Source organism: Heterocephalus glaber, unplaced genomic scaffold, assembly GCF_053883595.1.
Source record: "Heterocephalus glaber isolate CG9 unplaced genomic scaffold, H.glaber_assembly_v1.0 deba00001532, whole genome shotgun sequence".
Lineage (NCBI taxonomy): Eukaryota > Metazoa > Chordata > Mammalia > Rodentia > Bathyergidae > Heterocephalus > Heterocephalus glaber.
Genome location: NW_028258330.1, coordinates 23,994,498 through 24,022,179, shown reverse-complemented (window position 1 = coordinate 24,022,179; position 27,682 = coordinate 23,994,498). Strand labels below are relative to the sequence as shown.

Here is a 27,682-nt window from a genome sequence, read left to right as displayed (position 1 = left end):
CAGTGCCATAAGAAAAAAAATTTAATATGATTATGATGGTAGCAACCAGTCATTGAATGTTTTGGGGGAATGAACTCTTTCAGTAGCCACCGCCAAGGATCATTTTACAGACAGTGAAACCAAGGCTCGGGACGCCAAGCGCTCTCTCCGGGGTTCCCTGGCCGCAGACCTGGTAGGAACCCCGCGCGTGTCCTCGACACCCGAGCACCCCAGGCCCGTGCACCGGGACGGCGGGGAGAGCGGCGGCGGCGGCGGCGGCGCCCGTGGCGAAAGTGCTGTTGCGGAAGCGCGGCGAGGCCGGCGGGGCAGGAAGCTGGGACGGCGGCGGCGGCGGCGGCGGCGGCGGTGGCGGTGGGGCCGAGGCTGAGGGGTCTCGGAGCGCCATGGGCCGTCTGCACTGCACGCAGGACTCGGTGCCCGAAGCCGTGGGCGGCGACATGCAGCAGCTGAACCAGCTGGGCGCGCAGGTGGGCCGGGGCGGGTTATGGGGTCCCGGGTGACCGCGGGGCGGGGCTGGGGCCTGGGCGTCCAGGCTGTGGAACCCGGGGTGCGTTTGGGGAGTGTGATCTGGGCTGGGAAGGGACTGAGGGCAGTGGGGTCTGAGGAGAGTGTCAGGGGAGTCAGGGACTTCTGGGGAGTCCTGGGACGAGGAGAGTTTGTGGGGTAGAAGAGGGACCAAGAGGAGACCATGGTGAGGCTGAGGAATGAGGAAGAGACGAACGGAGTCGGGGGCCTGAGAGGACTGGGGGAGCAATGGAGTCCAGACTGACATGAGTCTGTTGGCTGTGATCAAGGAGAAAGAACCCAGCAGCCCAGGGCCCTGGGGAAGCCTGGCAGGGACCGGAAGTCTGATGACAGGAGAACTGATGAGAGTATCAGTAATGACTAGGCCCCAGTGGGGCCCCGGGCCGTTCCTGAAGGGTTAGGGACAAGGCTGGGACCACCCCTCCACGCATGCATTTATCAGTGCCCGAAAGACCCCAGGCAAAGAAATTACAAGCACAGTGGAGGACCAGACCTCAGTGGTGGGAGAGCTGGCAAAGCTCCCTCTTCCCTACTAATACTGCAGGTGGCATTTTGCCCATCTGATGGTTGGGATGCCCCTTTATTTTATTTTATTTTTTGAGCAGTGTCTCAGTGTACCTCAGGCTGACTTTGAACTTACTATGTTACACAGGTTGGCTTTCAACTTGCTTTGATCCTCCTGCCTCAGCCTCCCGAGTGCTGGGATTATAGGTGTGTGCTACCATGCCCGGCTAAGGGATGCCCCTTCCAAAGGATCCTCACCGCAGCTTCTCAACCACCACTGTAAAGATACATCTTGTTGCCCACAGTGGATTATAACTTGCCAGGAGATTAGGCCCCTCTCTTTTTGTCTCAGTATCCCTCATAGCTTTTCATACATGTAATAGTAGTCCTGGTTGATGAATTAAAAAAAACAAATTTTTTTCATAAAGTAATGGTAAGGAGGACTATAATGCCAAGCATGATCTAAGACTGCATTGTCCAATAGAAATATGTTGCAGTCCGGGTGGGGATTTATCTCAGTAGTGCCACGTCTGCCTCACAAGCTCAATGTCCTGAGTACTGCAAAAAAAAGAAAAAAAAGAGAGAGAGAAAAGAAAAATTAAGTTGCAGCCATGTGCAGTGGCAAACACATGTAGTAACCTGAACACTTTTAGAGGCTGAGGCAGGAGTCCCAAAAGTTCATAGCCACCCAGGTGTACTGGCTCATGCCTGGAGTCCCAGCACTCAGGAGGTTGAGACAGGAGGATTGCCATGAGTTCAAAGCCAGCCCGGGCTACATAGTGAGTTCAAGGCCAGCCTGAACTACATAGTGAGCCCCTGTCTCAAAAAACAAAACAAGGGCCAGGGATTTAGCTCAGTGGTTTTGCCGACTGCTGCACAAGTGCAAGGACCGGAGTTCGATCTCTGGCACCAAAACAAAACAAAACAAGATCATGGCCAACTTGGGCAAGTTACTGAGACTCTATCTCAGAAAAATAAAAAGAGGTTAGGGTTGGGGATGTAGCTCAGTGGTGCCGCACCTGCCTGGCAAGCAGAAGGTCCTAAGTTGGATCCCCAGTTCTGCAAAAAAATAAAAAGGGCCAGGGATTTAGCTCAGTGGTTCTGCCGCCTGCCTCACAAGTGCAAGGACCGGAGTTCAATCCTCGGTACCAAAAAAAATTAAAAAAAAAAAAAAAATTAAAAAAATTTTTAAAAAGAGCTGGGTGGTGATGTAGCTCAGTGCTCTTTGGGTTTAATCCCCAGTACTAAACTAAAGTAAACTAAACTAAGATAAAAATTGCAAGAGCTGGGGGTGTAGTTCAGTGGTAGTTTTTTTTTTTTTAAGCAGAACCTTTATTGATACATTTTGGATATACATAGTGATAACATTCATCATAGGGAATTTGTACCTGTACATGATATATCTTGCTTTTTTTCCCATTTCCCCCTCCCTTTGACCCTTCTTCCTCTCCTTATTTACAAAAGCTTTGTTTCCATTTTTTCCTTCTGTTTTTTCCTTGTCTCTTCTTTCCTTCTCCCTCTCCCCCCACCCTTGATCCCCTTCTCATTTGAACATTTTTCTTCCCATTTCCCAATATCTTTTATACATTTTGGTCCTTATTTCCACTTTTGGTTTTTCAAACCAGAAAAATGCAGTATTCAACATGTGTCTGGTGTATCTCACTTAAGAGTATGGTCTCAAGGTGCATCCATTTAGCTAGAAATGTCTCAAGCTTATCCTTCTTTATGGCAGAGTAGTACTCCATTGTATAAAAAATCTTCTTTATCCACTCATCAGTTGATGGGCATTTGGGCTGTTTCCAAGATTTAGCTATTACAAACTGCTATTATAAACATGGGATGTGCATATATTGCAGTGGTATGATGCTTTTAATTCTTTTAGGAAGATACCAAGAAGGGAAAGAGATAGGTCAAATAGAACCTCTGGTTTTAGATTTTTGAGGAATCTCCCACACTGATTTCCACAGTGGTTGCACCAGGCTACACTCCCACCAACAGTGGAGAAGGGTTCCTTTTCTCCCACAGTCCCACCAGCATTTATTATTGGTTGATTTCTTGATAACAGCCATTCTTTCTGAGATGGAATCTCAATGTTGTTTTAATTTGCATCTCTCAAATGACCAATGATGTTGAACAATTTTTCATATATTTATTTGCCATTTCTACTTCTTTATCTGAGAAGTGTCTGTTCATTTCAGATGTCCATTCTTAGACTGGGTTTTTATTTATTTATTTTATTTATTTTTTTTTTTGGATTGGGTTTTTATGGTTTTTCTTTTTTTTTTTTTTTTTTTTTTTTTTTTGGTACCGGGGATCGAACTTGGGACCTTGCACTTGCGAGGCAGGCAGTGGAACCACTGAGCTAAATCCCTGGCCCTGGATTGGGTTTTTAAATGTGGGGGATCTGATTTTTTTGTGTGTTCTTTGTATATTCTAGATATTAGTCCTTTGAGAAACAGCTGGCAAAATTTTTTTCCCGCACTGTGAGTTCACTCTGTTGGTGGTTTCTTTTGCTGTGCAAAAGCTTTTTTTTTTCCTCTGGTACCGGGAATCATACTCGGGTCCTTGCACTTGCAAGGCAGCCGGCGGAACCACTGAGCGGATTTCACAGTGGTTTCACAGCCTACTGCACAAAAGCTTTTTAATAAGATGAGATCCCTGTTGTTGATTCTTTGTGATATTTCCTTTGCAGTTGGGGTTTTGTTCATAAAGTCTTTACCTACACCAACATCTTCAAGAGTTCTATCTATTCTATCTTCCAGCAGATTTAATCTTTCTATTTTATTTTAATATTTAGATCTTTGGTGAATTTTTATTTTAGTTTAGTTCATGGTGAAATATATGGGTCTAGTTTTAATCTTTGGCATGTGGAAAGGCAGTTTTTCAGCACCATTTGTTAAAGAGGCTTTCTTCCAGTGAAGGTGTTTGACTCCTTTGTCAAAGATAAAGTGGCTGAGTATGTCTGGAGTTGTTTCTGCATCTTCTAATCTGTTCCCTTGATCTTTGGGTTTGGTTTTTTTGTGGGTGGGTATTGGGAATCAAACTCAGGACTTTACGCTTGCAAGGTGGGTGGGGTGCCACTGAGTTAAATCCCCGGCCCTGTTTTGGGGTCTGTTTTTTGGTTTTTTGGGGTTTTTGCCAGTATCATGCTGTTTTTTTGTTTTGTTCTGTTTTGTTTTGTTACTGGGGATCTAACTCAGAACACTGCACTTGCTCAGGGCACCACTGAGCTAACTCCCTGGCCCTCCGTGCTGTTTTTATCACAGTAGCTTTGTAGTATAATTTCAAGTCAGGGATTGTGATGCCCCCTGCCTTGCCTTTGTTGCTCAGAATTGCCTTTTGCTATTCTAGGTCTCTTCTGGTTCAAATGAATTTTAGGATTGTTTTCTCTAATTCTGTGAGATGTGGTATTGGAATTTTGATTGGGATTGCATTAAATCTGTATAACAATTTTGGAAGTATGGACATTTTCACTATATTAGGTCTTCCTACCCAAGAACCAGGGACATCTTTCCATTTTCTGATATCCTCTTTGATTTCTTTTGTCAGAGTACTGTAGTTTTCATTGTAGAGGTCTTTTACTTCCTTTGTTAGATTGATTTCTAGGTATTTCATTTTTTTAAATGCTATTATGAAAGGTGTTGTTTCCCTAATTTCTCTTGGTGAGTTTGTTATTCATGTACAGGAAAGCTATTGATTTTTGAGTGTTGACTTTGTATCCAGCTACACTACTGAATTTGGTTATTAAATCTAGAAGTCTTTGGTGGAATTTTGGGGTCTTCCATGTAGAGTATCATGTTATCTACAAATAATAACTTCTTCTTTTCCTATTCTTATTCCTTTTATTTCTTTCTCTTGTCTAATTGGTCTGGCTAATGTTTCCGGAGCTATATTGAATAAGAGTGGTGATTTAAAAAGAAGAAAAGAGTGGTGATGGTTGATATCTTTTTTCTTTTTTTTTTTTTTGGTACCAGGGATCGAACTCAGGACCTTGCACTTGTGAAGTAGGCAGCAGAATCACTGAGCGAAATCCCTGGCCCTGGATATCTTTGTCTTGTTCCTGATTTTAAAGTGAAAGCTTTCAGGGTTTTTGTTTTTTTGTTTGTTTGTTTTTGGTACCAGGATGAACTCAGAAGCTTTTAGGTTTTGTCCATTTAGTATGATGGTGGCTGTTGGTTTGTCATAGATGACTTTTATCAGATTGAGATAAAGACCATCTATTTAAATTTTCTATAGGGTTTTTATCATGAATGGATGTTGGACTTTGTCAAATGTTTTTTCTGCATCTGTTGAGATGATCATATGGTTTTTGTCCTTGGCTCTGGTAATATGGTGTTTTACATTTATTGATAGGAGTATGCTGAACCATCCCTTCCTCCCTAGGATGAATCCTACTTGGTCGTGGTGTATAATGTTCTTGATGATTTGTTGCATTCTGTTTGCCAGCCTCTTATTGAGGATTTTTTGCATCTATGTTCATTAGAGAGATTGGTCTGTAGTTCTCTCTTTTGGTTACATCTTTCTCTGGTTTTGGTATCAGGGTAATGGTTGTTTCCGGAATGAATTTGGGAATATTGCTCCCCTTTCACTTTCATTAAAGAGTTTGTGAAGTAGCAACATTAGGTTTTCTCTAAATTTCTTGTAGAATTCAGCAGTGAATCCGTCAGGGCCTGGGCTTTTCTTTGTTGTTCTTTTAAGCTACTAGACTGTGTCATCCTTGAAGTGACATCCACTTCCTTTAAGAACAGAGCTTGACTCATTTTGAAACCCACTCTTAACCTTTACCTTTGTTTTTAATACAGAAAGCATTCTCCTGTTAAGGAATTTACCAGAGTTATTTGGACCACTTTTCCTCCTTTTTAGTGGATAATCATACTTTTCCGAATACCCACTCTTACTAGCTAGATTTATCTTAAAGTCTGAGGTTCAGGCATAGAGGAGCAAAGGACACCTTGTATTAATGTTGGCACCATAATTTATTGATCAGAGCCGCTAAATCAAGTGAGATTTACAAAAGATTTGATGGCCGTAACCTCTTGGGGAAGTTATGCTTTGCTGCAACAGGAAAGAAAATAAGGCAGGCATGGAAGTTGAAGCGGGAGGATCTTGATTGGAGGCCAACCTGAGCTACACGGTGAGACCCTGTCTAAAAAAGAAAGAAGTTAAGGAGGCCTTCAGTACTATGTTATATATAAAATTAAAGAGGCCTGCAGTCATACTAAATTGTACTGAGAAGCAGTAGGAAATTTGGGATTTTGTTTTTGTTGTTGTTGTTCTTTTTGTTTGTTTTGAGTCAAAGTTTTCTTATGTGGTTGGCCTTGAACTCACAGCCATCCTGAGTGCTGTGATTATAAGCATGCACTACCATGCCTGACTTTTAGGATTTTATGTATTTATTTGTTATTTATTTATGCAGTGCTGGAGATCAAACCCAGACAAGCACTTTGCACTTTACTGCTGAGCTACACCTTGGCCCTTTAAATTTTTTAAATTATTTTTTGTTTTTGTTTTTATTTATTTATTTTTCCTTTTTTTTTCTTTTCTTTGTTTTATTTTATTTTTTCCCTGGTACTGGAGGTCGAACTGGGGACCTTGCACTTTCGGGGCAGGTGTGTTGCTGATGAGCTAAATCCCCAGCCCTGTTTTTGTTTTGTTTTTTCTTGGTTTTTTTTGTGGTACCGGGGATCGAACTCGGGACTTTGTGCTTTCGAGGCAGGCGCTGGAACCACTGAGCTAAATCCCCGGCCCCCTTTTTTGTTTTTGAGACAGGTCTTGGTATATAGGCCACGCTACCCTCAAACTCACTCTGTAACCGAGACTGGCCTGGAAGTCATGGTGATCCTCCTGCCTCAATTTTCTTGCTGCTGGGATTACAGGCGTGCACCACGTGCCTGGCTTCCTGTATGTCTTTATAGAAACAAACCAATCTCAATCTGCCAATATGCTTTACAGTTTCCTTTTATGGGGATACAGCTCAGTGATAGACCACATGCTTAAGTATGCACAAGGCCATGGGTTCAAGCCCCAGCACCCCAGAAATAATTTGGTTCTTTTACAAAAAAGAAATTAGTATGTGTGTGTATGTGCATGTGTGTATATTTGTGTGAGGGGAGCAGAGTCTCACTTTGTTGCCCAAGGTTCCTCAAACTCCTGAGCTCAAAGGATCCTCATTTCTCAGCCACCTGTATACTAGGACTATGAGTAACCACGATGCCCAGCTCAATTCTTTCTTTCTTTTTTCTTTTTCTTTTTTCTGGTACCAGGGATCACACTTAGGACCTTGGACTTGCAAGGCAGGCATGGTGCCACTGAGCTAAATCCCTGGCCTCTTTTTTTTTGTTGTACTGGGAGATGAACTCAGGGCCTGTGCCTTGCCAGGCAGGCACTGCCCCACTGAGCTACATCCCCCTGGCCGTCAATTCTTTTTTTTGTTTTTTTGTTTTTGTTTTTTGGTACTGGGGATCGAACTTGGGTCCTTACACTCTCAAGGCAGGCGGCGGAACCACTGAGCTAAATCCCGTCAATTCTTTTTGATAGATGTATGTACAGTGTTCCTTGAAACATGTCTTCTGTAATATTTATTTATTTATTTGTTTGTTTATTTATTTATTTGTGGGTCCTGGGATTTGAACTTAGGGCCTGGTATTTGCTGAGCACATGTTCTACCATGAGCCCCACCTCCAACCTTTCTGTCATAATTTCTTTAATTAGCATCCTTTTAATAGACACTTCAGTTGTCTTCAGCTCTTTGTATGAACAGTGCTTTCAAGGAGGAGTGTTGTGTCTGGAGCATATCTGAAAGGTATTACTAGGGAATTACCAGGTCAAAGGGTGTGACCATGTCAATAGTAAGCACAACCTACAGAAGTGCCTGCTAGCCAGGCTGTGCCCGCACACTGCTGTCCTCATGGTGGGGCCTGTCTGCTTCCTCATCCTCTACCAGTGCTGGAACTTTTGTGTGTGCAGTTATGATAAGTGCAAATGCTGTCTCCTTGTTTGGCTGATTTGCATCTCTGGTCTGTAATGATCTTGAGCATCTCTTTATAGAGTTACTGAGAATAGTTAAGATTTTGATTTTTTAGGGCAGGGGATTTAGCTCAGTGGTTTCGCCGCCTGCTGGGCAAGCACAAGGACCCGAGTTCGATCTCCGGTACCAAAAAGTAAAATAAAATAAAAAGATTTTGATTTTTGTGGACAGTCAGGGATAGGTGAGTGTTACAAAGAGGCAGCTATGCAGGGAGAATTATTCAACAATACTGTGCTGTGCGCTTACGTTATTTAAGATGCTGTGACAATGCAAAACCCTGCAAGGAATTTTCTCTACCAAGTTTGTGTTCTTTATCAAGATTGAAGATTCCAGCTGCCCCAGGCAGGGTTTCAGGAGGAGCCTCAGAAGTTGAGAAGCCAGCTGCATAGTTCCCTTTCTCTTCCCTTCCTTCCTCCTTCTCCTTCCTTTTCTTTTCTTTTGCTCCTGCTGTTTAGCCTCTCTTCTTCTCGTCCTCTTTCTTCTCTTCCTCTTCTTTCTTCCTCTTTCCCCCCCCCCCAAAGACTCAGGGTCTTGCACGTGCTAGGAAAGAATTTTAAATTTTTGAAAAATTGATAAAATTATATGCATTTATCATGTACAACATGATTTGAAATACATATACCTTGTAGAATGGTTAAATCTAAGAAACTAATGCGTTACCTTACAGAGTTATCTTTTTCTTGTTTTTTGTTTTGTTTTGTTTTGTTGAGACAGGATCTCAATGAGTAGTTCAGGCTGGCTTCATACTCACTATATGGCCAAGGCTGGCTTTGAACTTGCAGAGATTCTCCTGCCTCAGCCTCCCAAGTGCTGGGATTACAGGCATGTGCCACTATGCCCAGCCTAAAAACTTTATTTTGGGACAGGGTCTTGCTAAATTGTCCAGGCTTCCCTCAAACCTGTGATCCTCACTGTCTTGTGAAATATTGGTTGTTATCTGCCTTTTGCTTTTTCTTTTGCAAGATGCTAAGTTTTAACCCAGGGTCTCACACTTGCTAGGCTTGCACTCTACCCCTGAGCTATCCCTCAGCCAGTGAGCGCTCAGAAAGGCTTCCTCCACTCCAGCAGATGCTGTGTGTGAGGTGGCCGGCCACACTGGGGAGCAGCTGGGCACTGGGGCTGTTGGGGATCACCAGAGTAAAAAGAAATAATATGAAAACTGAACAGTGAATGCCCCCCGCCCTTTGTCCTTCCTCACTCCTTCCGGACAGTTTTTTACTCCAGGGAAAGGAGACAGATATTTCTGGTTTATTTTCTCTGGGCCTAACCATTGCCAGAGTGTGTACCTTTTTTTTTTTTTTTTTTTTTTTTGAGACAGGGTCTCACTAGGTAGTCTGCAGTGTCCTAGAATTTACTGTATAGCCCAGGCTGGCCTCAAACTCATGATCCTTCTGCCTCAGCTTCCCAAGTGCTGGGATTATAGGTGTTCCATGCCTGGCTGCAGTTCCTGGCTTGCTCTTTTTCTCCCCCCAGCACTGGGGATTGAACCCATGGCCTTTGCACTGAGCTACATCCTAACCCTTCTTTTTTTTTGTTTTTAAATTTTGAGGCAGGGTCTTGCTAAATTGCCCAGGCTGCTCTAAATTTGTAATCCTCCTGCTTCAGCCTCCCAGACTCCCTAGATTAGAGGCATGCACCACCATGCCTGGCTCCACTTTTCATTTTTCAAGAATACATTGTCGTATCATCATTAACTACATGCATTAACTACAGCATTAACCATGCTGCATAATAAATCTCTTGATGTTACTACTCCTATTGAACTGAAATTATATATATATATATGTTTTGTTTTTTTGTTTTGCTTTGTTTTGTTGGTACCAGGGATCAAACTCAGGTCCTTGTGCTTTCGAGGCAGGCGGCGGAACCACTGAGCTAAATCCCCGGCCCATGTTTTGTTTTGTTTTGAGGCAGTGCTCAGGATCAAACTTAGGCCTCCTACCTGGTAGGCAAGAGCTCTATTATTGAGCTACATTCCTGGGCCCCTAAATATCCTTTTATCCTTTAGCTAATGAGACCCCATGCCATCCTACACCACACTGGCCTTTTAACCACTGTTCTGTCTGTACTTCCACTTTTTCAGATTTTACATATAAGCAAGATCATTTGGTAGTATTTGTCATTTAGTGTTTGGCTGTTTCTCTTAATGTCCTCCAAGTTTATTTATGTTGTTGCAAAGTATTCTATTTTTTTTTTGTAATGGTTGAGTGATATTCTGTTGTATATATACCCCACATTTTCTTTATCCATTGTGGATACTTAGGTTGATCCCTATCTTGGCTGTTGTGAGTAGTGCTGTAATAAGCATAGGAGTAGAGCTCTCTCTCATGCATGGATTTCTTTCTTCTGGATGTATCCCCAGTTCCCATCCTCACCTCCTAACTCCAGGGCTTCCCCAGTGCTTGCTTGACAAGCACTCTTTTTTTTTTTTGGTACTGGGGATCAAACTCAAACTTCGGACCTTGTGCTTGCAAGTCAGGCCTGGAACCACTGAGCTAAATCTGTGGCCCTTGACAAGCACTCTTGCTGAGCTACACCCCTAGCCTCTTTCAACTTTTTTTTTTTTAGGAACCAAGGATCAAACTCAGGACCTTGTGCTTGCGAGGCAGGGCCAGTGCCACTGAGCTAAATCCCTGGCCCCTGTGGAGGTGATATCTTATTGTGGTTTTGATTTGCATTTTCATGATGACTAGTGATGTTGAGCATTTTTTTCATATACCTATTGGCCATTTGTATGTACTCTTTTGAATGTTAATAGGCTCGGGGTGTAGTTCAGTGGTAGAGTGCTTGCCTAGCATGCACAGGGTCCCAAGTTGAATTCCTGGTACTGCCAAAATAAGAAACAGAGAAAAAGAAAAATGTCATACCAGATATGGTGGCACACACCTGTAACCCCAGCCCTTAGGAGACTAACACAGGAGGATTATGAGTTCCAGGCCAGCCTGGACTACATAGGGAGACCTTGTCTGAAACATAAGAAAAGAATAGAAGAAAGAAAAAAAAAGTATCTGTTCAAGTCTCTTGCCACTGCTTAAAATTGTGTTGTTTTCTCTCTTTTATTGGGGACATTAACCCCTTATCTGGTACACTGTTTGCAGATATTTTATCCAGTTCTTTAGGTTGTCTCCCACCCTGTTAATTGTTTCCTTGAGGTAGGTCCTTTCTTGTTGGGAGGGTCTGATGTCTGGGCATCAGGGTTTTGAGGGATAAGGATGGTTTGGGAAAGTAGAAATAGCGATGGGGGTCAGTAACAGCCCAAGCCCAGATTAGTTTGAAGTCCTACTGGAGAAGAGATATGGGGGATGGGACCTGACAAGGAGGTGAGAGTGGAGTCCTATACCAGGCTGAGGCCCACAAATGGAAATGTGGATGGTCAGTAGTGAACTGCCCCATTTTTTAGAAGGCCCTGAGTAGCATAGGAAATAGTCAGAGCTGACAGTTCCACAGATTTGCAGGGGAAAAAATTTTTTAAATAAAGGAAAAAATACAGTTTGGGGACAAATTTTTGACCAGTTCTTGACTGCTCAGGTTTTTTGTTTATTTTATTTTATTATTTTTTTTTTTGGTACTGGAGATCGAACTCGGGACCTTGTGCTTTCAAGGCAGGCACCGGAACCACTGAGCTAAATCCCTGGCCCATTTTGTTTATTTTTGAGACTGGGTTTCACTTTGTGATCCAGGCTGGTCTGGAACTTGCTCTGTAGCCCAGGTGGGGTTCAAACTCAAGATCCTCCTGCTTCAGCCTCCTGAGTGCTGGGATTATAGGTGCCCACCACCATGGGCATTGATTGGTGTTCTGTTTTTGTTTTTGTTTTTTTTTGGTAATCTGGTTTTTACTCCATAGAATTAGCAGTTATACAAGGCTAATAATTAATAATGCTCAATGTCTTACATAGTGTAGAAAGAGTATCCCTGGATCAACATTGATTAAAAAATTCCCAGGTAACATTTCCTTAGAATTTAAAAATGCATATATTGGGCCGGTGTAGTAGAACAGACCTGTGATCCCAACCACTCAGGAGGCTGAGGCAAGAGGATCGCTATAAATTCAAGGCTAGTTTGAACTACATAGTGAGTTCAAGGCCAGCCTGAACTACAAAGCAAGACCTTGTCTCAGAAAACCAACCAACTGGGCTGGGGATTTAGCTCAGTGGTTCTGGGGGCCTGCCTTGCAAGCACAAGGTCCCGAGTTCGATCCCTGGTAAAACAAACAAATAAATACTTTTTTAATAAGTAAATTTTTTAATGCATATATTCTTTGACCTAGGATACATTTTTGGGGGGCGGTACAGTACAGGGATTGAACCCAGATCCTTTTGTGTTTTTGTTTTTTGGTACCAGGGATCGAATTTAGGACCTTGTACTTGGAAGGCAGGTGCTGTGCCACTGAGCTAAATCCCCAGCCCTTGTTTGTGTTTTTGGGGGGTTTTTTTGGTACCGGGGATCGAACTTGGGTCCTTGCACTTTCGAGGCAGGCAGCAGAACCACTGAGCTAAATCCCTGGCCCGGTTTGTTGGTTTTCTGAGACAAGGTCTTGCTTTGTAGTTCAGGCTGGGCTTGAACTCACTATGCAGCCCAGGGTGCCCTCAAACTCGAAGCAGTCCTCCTGCCTCAGCTTCCCAAGTGCTGGGATTACAGGCATGTGCCACCACGGCCGGCTCCTTTTTTTTTTTAATGTTAGGTTGTTTCTTGGAAAGTGGATCGAACGGTTTAGTGGCTGTAATTAAGACTACGCTAATTGCCATCATTTGTTTAGCCAGGAGCCTGGCTCTATGCTAAAAGCTTTGCATATTTCACCTTTAGTTAATATATTGCTTTTTGGAGGGGAGGAGTGTTCCTGGGGATTGAGTCCAGGGCTTTTGCACTGAACTAACTCCCCAACCTTATTTATTTATTTATTTATTTATTTATTTATTTATTTATTTATTTATTTATTTTTAAAATTTGAGACAGAGTCTCATTAAGTTGGTAAATTGCCCAGGCTGGGCTGGAACTTGGGATCCTCCTGCCTAACCTTTTCATCTTCTGATAAGGGCGCCATCCCTGTTGGGTTAGAGTCCTAGTCTTATGGCCTCATTTTACCTTTATCACCTCAGCTCCTGCCTTTAAGTACAAGCACTTTGGGAGGGAGAACTTCAACAGAGGAATTTCTGGGAGGCCCAAGTCCTCAATCCGTAACAAAACAGCACTAGTAAAAAGATTAATGTGCATGCACAAAACAACAAAATACATTCCTAGACAGTGTTATAATGAAATGTTGAAATTTACTTTTTTGTTATCCAAGTAACAAGATGTGTATTGTGAAGGGGGCAGAAAATATAGCTAGGCAAAACAGAAAATTAAAATGGTCCACTGTCTTGTCATACAGAGGTAACTGGTTTGGGTTTTGGTTTTTTGTCTGTTTTGTGGCAGTCCTGGGGATTTAACCCAGGGCCTAGGGCCTCCTGTGAAGTGCTCTACTGCTGAGCCACTCCCCACCCCTGTGGTAACTCCTCTCAGTGTTCTGGTGATTCCTCCTTTCAGATCTTTTTCTGTGTGTGTGTTTGGACCTTAGAGATGTATGTGTCCATCTGCATGCTCACACACATGATCTCTCAATATACATCTTTTAAGTATCTCGATAAAATATTTGTGCTTTTCAGGCAATATATTGATGTGGATATATTGACACTGATATGGTAGTATGGACATTTATAACTTCATGGTGATCAGAATAGGTATCACAAGCATGGTGTGAAGTAGGAAATCATGAATTTGAGGCTGGTCTAGGATACATAGCAAGTTCAAAAAAAAAGAAAAAATACAGAAGCAGGTAGTTCAGGCCTCTAATCTCAACACTCTGGAAACCTGAGGCAGGAGGATCACAAGTTTGTTTTCTTTTTGAGACAGGGTCTTGCTTTATAGTTCAGCCTGGCCCTGAACTCACTATGAGGCCCACACTGGCCTCGAACTTGCAGCAATCCTCCTGCCTCAGCCTCCCGAGTGCTGGGATCACAGGCGTGTGCCACCATGTCTGGCTAAGTATCACAAGTTTTGAGCACAGCCTGGACAACTTAGCAAGTTAGACCCTGTTTCAAAAATAAAAAAGAAAGAACTGGGAGTTTAGCTCAGTGTGAATGCCCTGAGTTCAATCCCTAATACCAGGAAAGAAAAACCAAAGAGGAAACAGCAGCAGAAGGAGTAGCAACACCTGTGCTTACTTTCTCTCAAGGATCTGTCATGGGAGGAGACTGGTACACTGGCCCAGGAGTAGAGATCGTACTGACATTCTGTGCTGTTCTCTTTTCAGCAGTTCTCAGCTCTGACAGAAGTACTGTTCCAGTTCCTAAAAGAGCCCAAGGAGGTAAAGTATTTTGTGCTAAGGAGCGATCTGAGCATGGAGATCTGAGCTAAGGAGAGACCTGAGCACCCGAGGAGCTTAGAGAGCAAAGGCCTGGTTTGTGCTGTTCCCTCTTCAGGTGGAGAGGTTTCTGACTCAGCTCTCTGAATTTGCCACCGCTAATCAGATCAGTCTTGGCCCCCTTAAAAGCATCATGAAAAGCCTCCTTCTGGTTCCAAATGGTGAGTAGCCTTCAGAGCAGCTGTGGTGGGAGCTGTTACCTGGACATTCCTTTATTCTGGGGGATCATCCAAATGTGCCCTGGGCACTGCCCCAGAGCCCTGGCCAGCAGGAAAGTGTAGTGTCTTTGGACCCCTGAATCCATAGGTGCAGCCAGCCAAGGCTGAAAATATTTGAAGACTTTTTTTCCTCATTATTCCCTAAACAGCACAGTGTAACTACTATCTATTCAGCATTTACAGTGTATTGGGCATTATAAATCATCTAGAGGTGGTTTAAAGCAAAGGGGAGCTGTGCGTGGGTTATGTGCAGACACATTTTGCATTTTGTGTCTGCATTTTGGTATCCTAGGGGGTCCTGGACAGTCCCTCAGAGGAAGCCAAGGGAGAACTGTCTGATGCAACAGGGGCACAGTGCAGAGCAGCACAGTGCAGCACTCAGTCTGCATCCTGGCCTCAGTCCCCAGATTATTCTTGTGTCTTCCACATAATAGATGGAAATGGAGGGTAATCATTTAGACATCCCCTCCCTCCCAGATTGAACCTAGAGAGTGCCGAGCTACATCCTCAGCCCTTTTTAGGTTTTTAAATTTTGAGATAGGGTCTCACTAAGTTGCTCAGGTGGGGCTCAAACTTGTGATCCTCCTGCCTCAGCTTACAGAGTAGCTGGGCCTCTAGGTGTATGCCACTGTGCCCAGCCACATTATGAACTTTTAAAGCAGTCCAGAGTTCTAGAGAGTCAAGTGACAATCCCAGGCTGAGGGTTCGCTCAGCTGTAGAGCACATGCAGAGCATGTATGAGATCCTGGCCTCTATCCTCAGCACCACTGGAAAAACAGAAGGTGAGAGTCAAGGAGGGTTTTCATGCAGTGTGTGTGTGTGTATGTTTGTGTCTGGCTAAGGATCTAATTCAAGGCCTTGTTCATGTTAAGCAGGTCCTCTACTAGGGAGCTCTACTCCCAGCCCTGGAGCCTTATGTATTGATAGATCAGGTAGCTTTTAGTACTATGTCTCAGAATCACATTATGAGATAAAACTTTCCTTCACTTAAAGTGAGGATCTAAATCATCTCTGACTAGTTAATGTTTGGAAGCTTTTCAGATTCTCAAATTAAGGTCTCTGGTTTGGTTTGGTGTACTTCTCAGCTCTCAATAATTTGTTTCTTTTACTTTCCTTTTCTGAAGGTTCTTCTGGCTTGTAGTCTCCATTTCTTTTTGTTTGTTTGCCTAGTTTTGTTTTGCTTTGTTTTTTTGAGACAGGGTCTCACTGTGTATTTCAAGCTGGCCTTGAATTCACAGCCTCAAACTCAAAATGATCCTCCTGCATCAGCCTCCCAAGTGCTGGGATTACAGGGCTGTGTAGTGAGTTCAAGGCCAGCCTAAACTACACAGCAAGACCCTGTGTCAAAAATGCCCCCCAAGTGGGCCAGGGATTTAGCTCAGTGGTTCCAGCGCCTGCCTCAAAAGCACAAGGTCCTGAGTTCGATCCCCAGTACCAAAAAAAAAAAAATGCCCCCCAAAACGATACTCCTCTTAACATCTTCCAACCAATGGGCAAATCATATCATTTAATCTACATCCACCCCTTCATACTGCTCTCCAAACTGGATTATTTTATTTTTATTAGTATATCTTTGTTGTACACAAAAGATTTTCATCACAGGAAGTCGGTACACATACATAACACATCCTAATTATTTTTCCTTCCCCTCTCCCTCTCCCTTCCACTGTCTCTAGTACCCCAAAGTGGATATTTGAAAGCAAATGTCAGACATATCTTTTCATCTCATCTTGTTATCTCCCTCCCCAGATAACCACCATGCTATTATCGTATCTGGAAGGAAAATATGCAGCAAGTGTTCACAATTCCTTTATTGTCTTCCTGCATTGTGTCTGTGGTTGGCTGTTCCCTACGACCCAGATAAGGCCCCAGATTCCTTTGGTGGCTGGGTGGCCCTCTTGTGCTTACTCACTCAGCTACCTCAGTGGTGGGAGACCTTGAGCCAAGTTAACCTCTCTGAGAATTGGTTTCTTCAGCCATAAAATGAACCTGGGAGAGCACATTGTTTGTGATCATTGTTAGAAGGATGCATAAAGACAATAAATGTAGGCGTTCACTTCAGGGAGTGGTAGCTGCCCTGCTCCTGATATTATGATTGTCATTACCATTATGTGTTCCCTCCTGGATACATTACAGATAACTTGGCAGTAGGTACAATGTTTAAACTTGGTTTTATTTCAATACTTAGCAAGATATTTGGCACTTGTGGGTATCAGTAACTGCTTTTTTTTTTTTTTTAAACTGGGGATTGAACTCAGGGCCTTCCCACTGAGCTACATTCTCAACCCTTTTTTATTTTTTTATTTTGAGACAGGGTCTCACTGAGTTGCGGAAGGTGGGCTTGAACTTGAGATCTTTCTATCTCAGCCTCCCAGATTGCTAGAATTATAAGCATATGTCACCGTGCCATTCTGATTTTTTTTTTTTTGGTACTAGGGATCGAACTTGGGTCCTTGCGCTTTTGAGGAAGGCGGCGGAACCACTGAGCTAAATCCCCAGCCCTGATTTTTTTGGGGGGGGTACCAGGGATCAAACTCAGGACCTTGCGCCTTCAAGCCAGGCTCTGGAACCACTGAGCTAAATCCCTGGCCCTTTTTTTTTTTTTAATGAAAAAATGATAATAATTCTTTCCTACTCCCCAAGGAATTCTTTTTTGGGCTGGACAAAAAAAGAATGGAGCCGGGGATTTAGGTTAGTGGTTTCGTCGCCTGCTGCTCAAGTGCAAGGACCCGAGTTTGATCCCCAGTACCAAAAAAACCCCCCCAAAAAAAGAAGAATCAACATTGAACATTAGTCACAAATGCTCTCTTTCTTTTTGTTTTGGTTTGTTCGTTTCTTTGTTTGAGACAAGGTCTCCCAATGTAGTTCAGGCTGGCCTTGAACTGCCTTGAACTCACTATTTAGCTCAGGCTGGCCTCAAATTCACAGCAATCCTTCTGCCTAGGCCTCCCAACTCCTGGGATTACAGGTATATGACACCATGCCTGGGGGGGGGGGTTGTTTTTTTTTTTTGGTAATGGGGATCGAATTCAGGTCTTTGTGCTTGCGTAGCAGGCGCAGGCGGCGAAACCACTGAGCTAAATCCCCGGCCCTTTTTGTTTTTTAAAGAGGATCTCGCTATGTATCCCAGGACCACCTTGAATTTGCACCAGTCCTCTTGCCTCAGCCTTCCTAGTGCTGGGATTACAGGCCTGTGCCACCACACCTATCTTTTGTTTTTATTAGCAGGGAAAAGAACACACACAATTTATTACTCATATAAGGCATGGGAGTATTAGATTCTTTGCGCTAAGTTTCACAGTACTGCTAACCTGACCCTGCTCTATTAATTTTCTCTCTGACACTTTTCACCTTATATTCTGTATGATTTACTTGTTCCTTTCTTTTCTTTTTCTTTTTGGTACTGAGGATCGAACTCAGGACCTTGTGCCTGTAAGGCAGGCATGGTGCCACTGAACTACATCCCCAGCCCTATATGATTTACTTGTTATGTTACTGTTAAGGTCTTTTCTTTTTCTTTTCAGTCAATAGGCTTTCCCCCATACTGGGAGTTGAACTCAGAGCCTTGACATTGAGCTATATCCCATGACCTTTTTTATTTTTTGTTTTGAGATAGGGTCTTGCTGAATTGCCCAGGCTGGGATTGAATTTGCAGTTCTCCTGCCTCAGCCTCACAGAATACTAAGATTCCAGGCTGGCTTGTGCTTGGTCTCTGGCTAAGTCAGTAAATTTGTGTTGAAGGAATTTCACTTGCTGAGATTCCTTCTCTACCCATCAAGGTCACCTTAGTTCCTCTAAAGCCAAAATTCAAGACTTATCTTCAAGGTAGCCCTTTTTTGATGTTTAATCTGGTTGTCCTATCAGTCTACAACTTTTTTTTTATCTCCTCTTGAATTATGGACATACTGAGAACAGCTTCAAAATCCACCATCTGGGATCTTCAGGATCTAGTTTCTTCAGTCAGTTTACTGTAGGTCACTTTGAGGGTGGATAGATCTGCTTTGTCCTCAGTTCCTGGTACTTCTCTAAACATAGGAATTCCAATTATATTCATGAACAGGGCAGACTGGTACATGCCTGTAATCACAGCTAGGAAGCTGAGGCAGGAAGATTGTCATTTTTTTTTTTTCAGTGTTAGGGATTGACCCAGTGCCTTCACACTGAGCTACAACCCTACCCTTTTTAAATTTTTTATTTTGAGCCAGGGTCTGCTAAATTGCTCAGGCTGGGCTTGAATTTACAATCTTCCTGCCTCAGTCTCCCACAGTGCTTGCAGAGGTTTTTTTTTTTTTTCCTTGGTACCGGGGATCGAACTTGGGTCCTTGCGCTTGTGCAGCAGGCAGTGAAACCACTGAGCTAAATCCCCAGCCCTGAAGAGGTTTGATTTTTTTTTTTTTTTTTTTTTTTTGGTACCAGGGATTGAACTCGGGACCTTGTGCATGTGCAGCAGGTGCTAGAATCACTGACCTAAAACCCCGGCCCAAGGTTTGAAATTTTGAGGCCAGTCTGGGGAACATAGTGAGGCCCCATCTCTGAACACAAAAAGCAAGCAAGCGAAAAAAAAAAAAATTTCAGCCTGTGACCTCTGTTCCACGTGGACTCACTGACCAGCCTTAGGCACAGTGACAGCTGGATGAATGCAGTCACCCTCCCCTCCATTCTCCTATCTCCTGTAGGAGTTTTCACCAAGACTCCCTTACACAGGGTGAAGACAGCATAGCTGTTTTGTGACTGATCTTTGCTTAGGAAAAAAGAATCACCAAAGGAAAAAAGTGAGAAAGGAGTTAAGAACTTGAGGCCTAAGCCAGGCACAGTGGCACTGTTTTGAACCACCGATGGTACATGCTGACTATCCCATTGGGCAGCTTGTATCACTGGTGGTAGAAGTGGGACAGTCATGCATGTACCACTAGTGGTTCAAGTTGCCTGGCAGCAAGACATAGGAATTACGGCCCCATCGTGAATGTGTTAATCCCAGCAGTCCAGCAGCTAAAACAGGGAAATCCTGAGTTCAAGGCCAGCCTGAACTACTAGTGAGATCCTATCTCAAAACATACAAAAGCAACAAAACGTTCAAGGTCTAGTATGAAGCAAATATATTTTTAATGATAACTACTTTTTTTTTCTTTTTTTGATTTTTGAGGCAAACTCACAATTGATCCTCTTTCCTCAGCCTCCCTAGTGCTGGGATCACAGGCACGTGCCACCACGTCTGGCTACTTTTTTTTGAGACAGGCTGTCACTGTGTTGTCCAGGCTGATCTTGAACTCATGGGCTCAAGTAATCCTCCTGCCTCCTCCCAGTAGCTGGGAATATATTTTAAAGTCTGGTTCTTGTCTGTCCAAGGTAACTGATGGAGAACTTGCTTGTTAGCTCCTGAAGCTTGGTCACCTTGTTGTCAGTCACTGTTGAATGACTGCCTGCTACTGCTTTGCCAAGATAGCATAGCAGGATGAAGTGGAGTGAAAAGGACCCAAGTTTGAGGGCTTGCTAGCCTGTATATGTCACTTGGCTCTGCCACTTGCTGACTGTTGTGGCCCTGGAAAAAGTAACTTTTGTGAGCTTTTTTTATTATAGAAAAGTAGAGTACAAGAAAGGAGTTGAGTGTGGTGATGCACACCTGTGATCCCAGAGACAGGAGGATGGCAAATTCAAGCCTGGACTGAGCAAACTTAGACCCTGTCTCTAAATAAAAAGGCTGGGGATGTAACTCAGAGCAAAGGCCTTTGGTTCAAGCCCCAGTAAAAGAGAGAGGGAGAGAGAGAGGAGAGAGAGAGAGAGGAGAGAGAGAGAGAGAGAGAAGAAAAGCCCACCGCACAATTTTACCACCTTGACATTTAAAAATAAAATCTCTGCTTCCACATGGTTAGAAAACTTCACTATATGTTCTGCTGAAGCGAGCACAGTTAGAAAACTTTAGGAGGACAGAAAGGAAGAAAATAAAAGTTGGCTGGGGGTATAACTCAGTGGTGGAGCAGTTGCCTACCGTGTATTAGATGTATGAGGCCCTGGCTTCTGTCCCCAGCAACACAGGAAAAAAAAAATTGAGTGTGGTGGCACATGCCTATAATCCCAGCACACAGGACACTTGAGGCAGGAGGATTGAAAATTTAAGACCATCCTAGTCTACATAGTAAGACCATGTCTGAAAACAAAATGAAATAAACAAAAACTGACATGCACGATAAGGCCTAACTATATAAGATTTACTTTGGGGCCGAGGATTTAGCTCAGTGGTTCTGCTGCCTGCCTCGAAGCACAAGGTCCTGAGTTCGATCCCTGGTACCAAAAAAAAAGATTTACTTTGTATTAGGTATTGTAAGTCATCTAGACATGATTTAATTTTTTTTTTTTTTTTTTGTACCAGGGATTGAACTCAGGGCCTTGCACTTTTGAGTCAGGCACGGTGCCACTGAGCTAAATCTCTGGCCCTATCTAGAGATGATTTAAAGCACAGGAGGATGTGCGCAAGTGACGTGTGAATGCTATGAAATGTTATGTAATGGACTTGAGCATTCATGGGTTTTGGAGTCCTAGAACCTAGATACTAATGGATGACTGTATTTTGCAAAGTGACTCATCAAGAGCTACCTCACTCTTCTTAAAGGATGCATAGTATTTTGTTGCATGGATTTGCCTGGCATTTTTCTAGGAGCTTGGGACATAGCAAAATGAGCCAAATCTTTTTTTAATTTAAAAAAATTTTTTAAATGGTACCAGGGGCTGAATCTAAGTCCTTTATACTAAGCTGTATCCCCAGCCCTTTTTAATTTTTTTAAGACAGAGTCTTCCTAAATTGCCCAAGCTGGCCTTGAACCTCCTGCCTTAGCCTCCCAAGGAGCTGGGATTACAGGCACGTGCTACCACATCCAGCGCCAAGTCCTTGTTCTCACTGAACTGACATCCTAATAGTAAAACTGACAATATATATATGTAACAAAGCCAGGTGGTTATAAATACAGTGTGGGGCCAGGGATTTAGCTCAGTGGCACCGTGCCTGCCTCGCAGGTGCAAGGTCCTGAGTTAGATCCCCAGTACCAAAAAAACTAATAATAAAATAAAATAAAAATAAATAAATACAGTGTGGAAGAACATGGCAGTGTGAGAATATGAATGAGAGGCAGTGCCACTTAAAATAGATGGTCAGGGATCTGTACTGATGAGTTGGGATTCAGGTGGAGGCCTCAGTGAACCAAGGGGATGAGTTGTGTGCAGATTCGAGGAAGTATTTTCCCAGCAGAGGGAACTACAAAGGCAAATGCCCTGTGGTAGGAACCTCCCTGGCTTAATATGAGACCAGCAAAGTAAGCAGAGAAGGGTGTAGGGGGTCCAGGTCATGCGGGTATTATAAAGGCTTCAGAAGTTACTGTGAACAAAATAAGGCATACTAGAAGGGCTTGAGCAGAGAGACACAGTTTAAGTTGTATGTGTGTGCACATGTGTGTGTGTGATAGTGATACTGGAATTTAAACTATATCCCCAACCCTTTTTATATTTTATTTTGAGACAAGATACTGCTAAATTTCCCAGGCCACCCTCAAATTTCTGCCTCAGCCTCTTAGTAACATATTACAAGCTGTACCACTACACCTAGCCATTTTTTTCCTTCAGTACTTAAGTGCTGGAATGGAACCTAGGGCATTGCACATGTTAGGAAAGCGCTCCACCCCTGAGCCATATGCCTAGTGCTGACTTAACTTTTAAAATCACATTGGCTGCCTGTCGTGATGGCGCATGTCTGAGGCAGGAGGATCATTGGGAGTTCGAGGCCATTTGGGCTACAGAGTGAATTCAGAGCCAGCCTGAACTACACGGTGAGACCCTGTCTCAAAAAACTAAAAAATAGGGCCAGGGATTTAGCTCAGTGGTTCCGGCGCCTGCCTTGCAAGCGCAAGAACCCGAGTTCGATCTCCGGTACAAAAAAACAAAAGAACTAAACTAAACTAAAAACTAAAAAATAATAATAACCAAAATAAAATCATGTTGGTCAATTTGGTATTATGGCACATGCCTGTAATCCCACCCCAGGCAGTTTAGTGAGAACCTTCTCAAAATAAAAAATGGAAAGGTCCCAAGTTCAATCCCTGGTACCAAAAAAATAAAATAAAATAAAATTTAAAAATGTAAAGGGCTGGGCATGTGTAGCTCAGTGGTAGACCACCTACCTGCCTAGCACATGCAAGGCCCTGGGCTCAATCCCCAGAACCATGAAAATTAAAAAAAAAAAAAAAATCTCATTAATACACAGGGCTACTGTGAATGCACCCAAACCAACACCCAAGTTGCTCCCTACATTGCTGAAGAGTTTCCCACACCACATACATCTCAGCACACTAATGCTTTAGAAGTTATATCTGTTGTATGATTTCTTGACATTGCAATATATGCATTTACCAGATTTTCTCCTAGAAAAGTTTGATCTTTTTGATCTTCATGTCCTGGTAAATTAAAGAGTACAGTAATAATCCTCACTTCACAATATTTTGGGATCTTCTAGCAAAATCTTGGAACTGGAGTTGGAGGAGAGCACTTAGTTAGAATGTGTGAGGCCTTGGGTTAGATCTCCAACATCACAAAAAATTAAATAAATTTAAAAATTGGATCTGAACTGGATATGTACATGAAATTATGAGTTGATTGGGTTGGCTAGCTCCCATCTCAAGAGCCTTTGTGTCTGAGTATTCCTAGGGTCTTGCCTTTTTTTATTTCCCTTTCTTTCCCTGCCCAGTCCAATTTTGGAGATAAAAGATCTCTTTGCTGGAGCCGGGGATTTAGCTCAGTGGTTCCATTGCTTGCCTTGCAAGCACAAGGACCTGAGTTCGATCCCTGGTACCTAAAAAATAAAATAAAATAAAAGATCTCTTTGTTTATGGGGTTGAGTTTACAGGGCACAACAGCCTTTAGTTTTCTTCTCTGGAGAGAGTTGGGGGTGGGGACTTGGACATAGGTTCACTTCAGAGCTCTCCCCCTTTTTTTGGCAGTACCAGGGATCAAACTCAGGACCTTGCACTTGCAAGGCAGGCAGCAGCGCCACTGAGCTAAATCCCCAGCCCCCCAGAGCTCTCCCTTTATAGTGGTGGGCATCTTCTTATTCCTTAATTAATCATCTTCTGGTAATTGGGAAGCAGAAAAGGTTAAAATGGATGTCAAATTTTTACTCTAGGCCCCAAGTTTAAATGTTGAGGAGCTCAGGTTGCTGGCAAAACTTTGTTTTCAGGGCCGGGGATTTAGCTCAGTGTTTCCAGCGCCTGCCTCTCAAGCACAAGGTCCCAAGTTCAATCCCTGGTACCAAAAACAAAACAAAACAAAACAGAAAACTTTGTTTTCAGGAATTGGAGCCCAGAGACAGAACAAAGTTGTCCCCATGGGGAGCGTTCCCAGGACTTGGAGGGGAAGGCATGACAGCACCCCTGGATGTGGCCTGTGGATTGTACAGGCCAGACTGTTTGGCCCAACTTGTTATTCTACATAAAAGTTGATTTCCTGGGCCAGCACTGCACAGGAGACTTCAGTGTAGATGGAAATGCCCTATAATCTGCACTATCTGGTATAGCGGTCACTAGCCCTATGTGGCTATCAGAGCACTTGAAACAGCTAGTGCAGCTGAAGGTTGGACTTTTAAATTTTAATTAAAATGTAAGTGACCATATTCCGCAAGTAGACACACACTGAATCCGCTGTCTCCTGTGCATGTTAAGAGATAGATAAAACTGTGTTGCAAAGGAACAAACATAGTTTCGGAGGCGGATCTTCTCCCCAGCTTGAGATCTTCATGGAGCTAATTCCTTCTGTCCTCTGTGTCACATAGGTTGTGCCTGTCAAGTCCTTATTGCCAAATGATTCAGTGATTTGCCCTTTTTTGTAATTTCTCTCCCTCCTCCCAGGTGCCTTGAAGAAGAGTCTCACGGCCAAGCAGGTCCAGGAAGATTTCATAACTCTGGGTAGGTCATGGCCCAGGACTGCTGTGGAGAGGGCCTCTGTGGCTTTTCATTATGTTAATAATCCTTCTGTTCCCTTACAGGTCTTAGTGAGGAGAAAGCCACTTACTTTTCTGAAAAGGTATAATTCCTCTTAATCAAGGTTAAGATCCTTGTCTTTTATTTCACAAAAAGAAAAAAATGAAAAATGCCAACCAAGACAAAGCCATCAATGCATCATTTTATTTGGTTTCATAAGAATGATACATATATAGCTTTTAACCAGCACTATATATCGCATCTCTAATTTTTTTCCCTCTGATTTGACTTAGTATAAATGTCATGCAGTTTTTGTTCCAACATGAGCAAAATCTTGGAATGAAAGACAACATTTGTGTGTTTTGCACTGCTCTGTCCCCCACCCACGCCCCAGGTGTGTGTGTACAGGCTGAGCCCTCTGTGCTGCGCTCTTCCCACTGTCTGTATAAATACCAAATACGGCTGGGCAGTTGGACTTTCCAACATGGTTATGACTTTGGCTCTTTACTCTTGCTCCAGTGGAAGCAGAACGCCCCTGTCCTTGCTCAGTGGGCGGTAGGTCAGACCCTGATGATTAACCAGCTTGTCGATATGGAATGGAGGTTTGGAGGTAATAGTCCTGGGTCACTTGGCTTATGTGGGTTGGGTCGCAGAGTCTTACGGGGATCCTCAGTAGGGGACAGGTCCTTAGTCTCACACAGGAGTGGGACATGCAGCTGCCTAGTGTATCAAGGTCCCTCCCAGGGTTGATTTGCCCAAGAGCACATCTTGCCATCCTCATACATGACCCTTTGTGGGCTGGACAGCCGGCAAAATTAGTGTCCTCAGGGAAGTCCCCAGTCAGTCACTTATTATTTTTCTCTTTTGTGTCACAGTAACATCTGGGAGCAGTGAATTGGAGAAAGTGGGAAGTATTTTTTTACAAGTAAGTCTTTTCTTAATCTTTGAAAATGGGGAGATTTGTGACTTGGTAAAAACATATTAAATCTGAGCTGGGTGTGGAGGTGCACACACCTGTGATCTTAGTACTCAAATTCGAGCTTACCCTGGGCAATTTACCAAAACTCTGTCTCAAAAAAGAAAACAATAACAATAGCAAAAAAAGGCTGTGGATATTGCTCACTGCAAAGGCCCTAGATTCAATTCCTAGCACCAAAACAAAATAGAATTTAAATCTAGCCAGGCATGGTGGTGTACACCTGTAATACTAGCTACTTGGGAGGCTGAGGCAAGAGGATAGCAAGTTTGAGGCCATCGTGGGCAAATTAGCAAGACACTGTCTCCAAATAAAAAATGCTTCAGTGGGCTGGGGATTTAGCTCAGTGGTTCCGCTGCCTGCCTCGCAAGCGCAAGGACCGGAGTTCGATTCCTGGTACCAAAAAAAAAAAAAAGGCTTGGGCCGGGGATTTATCTCAGTGGTTCCGGCACCTGCCTCGAAAGAACAAGGTCCCAAGTTCGATCCCCGGTACCAAAAAAAAAACAACACACACAAAAAAGGCTTCAGTGTAGCTAAATGATAGCGTGCCCATAGTCTATCCCCAGTACTGTAAAGTTTGGATGTTCTTATAATCATAGAAACTTTTAGAACTTTTATTGGCCAACAGTTCAGACTGCTTCTGTGAATTCTTAAGTTAGAAGCTGGGCGACGGGGGCTGGGGCTGTTGCTCAGTGGCAGAATACATGCTTAGCAGGCAAGGAGTCCTGGGATGGTTAAATTAGGTGGTCAGGTTCTTGAGCATTTGTCTGCCCAGTTGTCATTATTTTAATTTAAATTTTTCTCTTTTTTTAAATAATTAGTTAAAGTTCGTGGTTAAGAAAGGAAATCAAATTGAAAATTTGTATATAGGTGAGTCTGGATTTCATTTGAGCCTTTCTACTTCTTTCATGTTCTCTTCAGTCAGTTGGGCTGGTGTGGTCAGTACAAACCACCTCTTACAAGAAAAGCTCACCACCAAGCTGTGGAGGAACCATTCCCCTGCCTATCCTCTTGTAAAAAATGTTATTAAGGGGCTGGGGACTTAGCTCAGTGGTTCCGGCACCTGCCTTGCAAGCTCAAGGTCCTGAGTTTGATCCCCAGTACCAAAAACAAAAACAACAAAAATGTTATTAAGGCACCAGCAGGTTGGAGATCACACAGGTGAAGAGGATTTTTGGAAAAGGGAATGGTGAGGGAATGGCTAGAATTGAAGCAGATTGAGGAGCAAGAAGCTCTTGCTGTAGACGTCACATGATGAATGATGTCCTTTCATCCCCTGTGCTGTGGAGTTAGGCCATTTTATTTAATTTTTTGTTTTTTAGTGCACGTTTGTAATACAGAATAGTGATGTTCTTTAAGGGGAACTAGTACATATGTATACTATATCTTGAACATTTTCAATCCCTTAATGAGTTGTGCCATTTAATGCCGCACCCTGCCCCTTTTTGGAGCTGAGAACCTTCAGTTCAAGGCTGTCAGTTGTTTATTCTGATCAATTACTCATCAAGGGCAGCTTATATGCACTAAGCCAAAAGAGGGAAAAATCCAGGCTGGGGTGCAGCTCAGTGGTAAAGCACTTGCCTAGTGTGCCTGAGGCCCAGGTTCCATTCCAGCACTGAAGGAAAAAAAATCTTTGGGTGGAAAATAATTTTCTTGGGTGATTCTGTGAAGTTGGAAACACCTAACTGAAGCTGTATTTTCTTTCCCCAGAATTGACCTTGCCTCAGTTCTACAGCTTCCTGCACGAGATGGAGCGAGTCAGAGCCAGCATGGAGTGCTTCGGCTGATTGCTGTCCACTGCAGTTCCCCAGCCCCTTCGCTAGGGACAGCTCCCAGAGGCATCTCCTGCAGGCCCTTGGGCACTCCTTGCAGTTATTTGGCTTCTTGGGAGCCCAGGTGCAAAAGGTTTCTGAAAAACAACAGGATTAGGTACTTAACAAGCCCTGCACAACTTCCCTGTAAACTCCTTGTCCAGAGAACCACCACCACCTATCTCTCTGGAGAAGTTTTGGATTTTCCAACAGTCTATTGCGTCTCAGATTCACTGGTGAAAATAAAAGTTCCAAAGTAAACAAA

General features: G+C 43.3%; 2 protein-coding genes across 3 annotated transcripts in view; one reads left to right on the top strand and one right to left on the bottom strand.

Annotated features, from left to right (window-relative positions):
• Window positions 1-27,682, bottom strand: part of Dnmt3b (DNA methyltransferase 3 beta) — a 99,735-nt gene that overhangs the window by 57,069 nt on the left and 14,984 nt on the right. The gene's annotated exons all lie outside the window — the stretch shown is intronic.
• Window positions 238-27,682, top strand: Commd7 (COMM domain containing 7). Of its 2 annotated transcripts, none has more exons than XM_087188869.1 (9): window positions 238-467; window positions 14,346-14,399; window positions 14,515-14,617; window positions 24,559-24,615; window positions 24,696-24,733; window positions 25,150-25,240; window positions 25,506-25,555; window positions 26,428-26,476; window positions 27,317-27,682. In XM_087188869.1, the coding sequence occupies exons 1-9, from the start codon at window positions 384-386 to the stop codon at window positions 27,391-27,393; spliced, it is 603 nt and encodes a 200-aa protein (XP_087044995.1). In that variant the 5' UTR covers window positions 238-383; the 3' UTR covers window positions 27,394-27,682. The 2 variants fall into 2 exon arrangements, with proteins under 2 accessions (XP_087044995.1, XP_087044996.1); XM_087188870.1 differs by having other exon boundaries at window positions 306-467; window positions 14,349-14,399.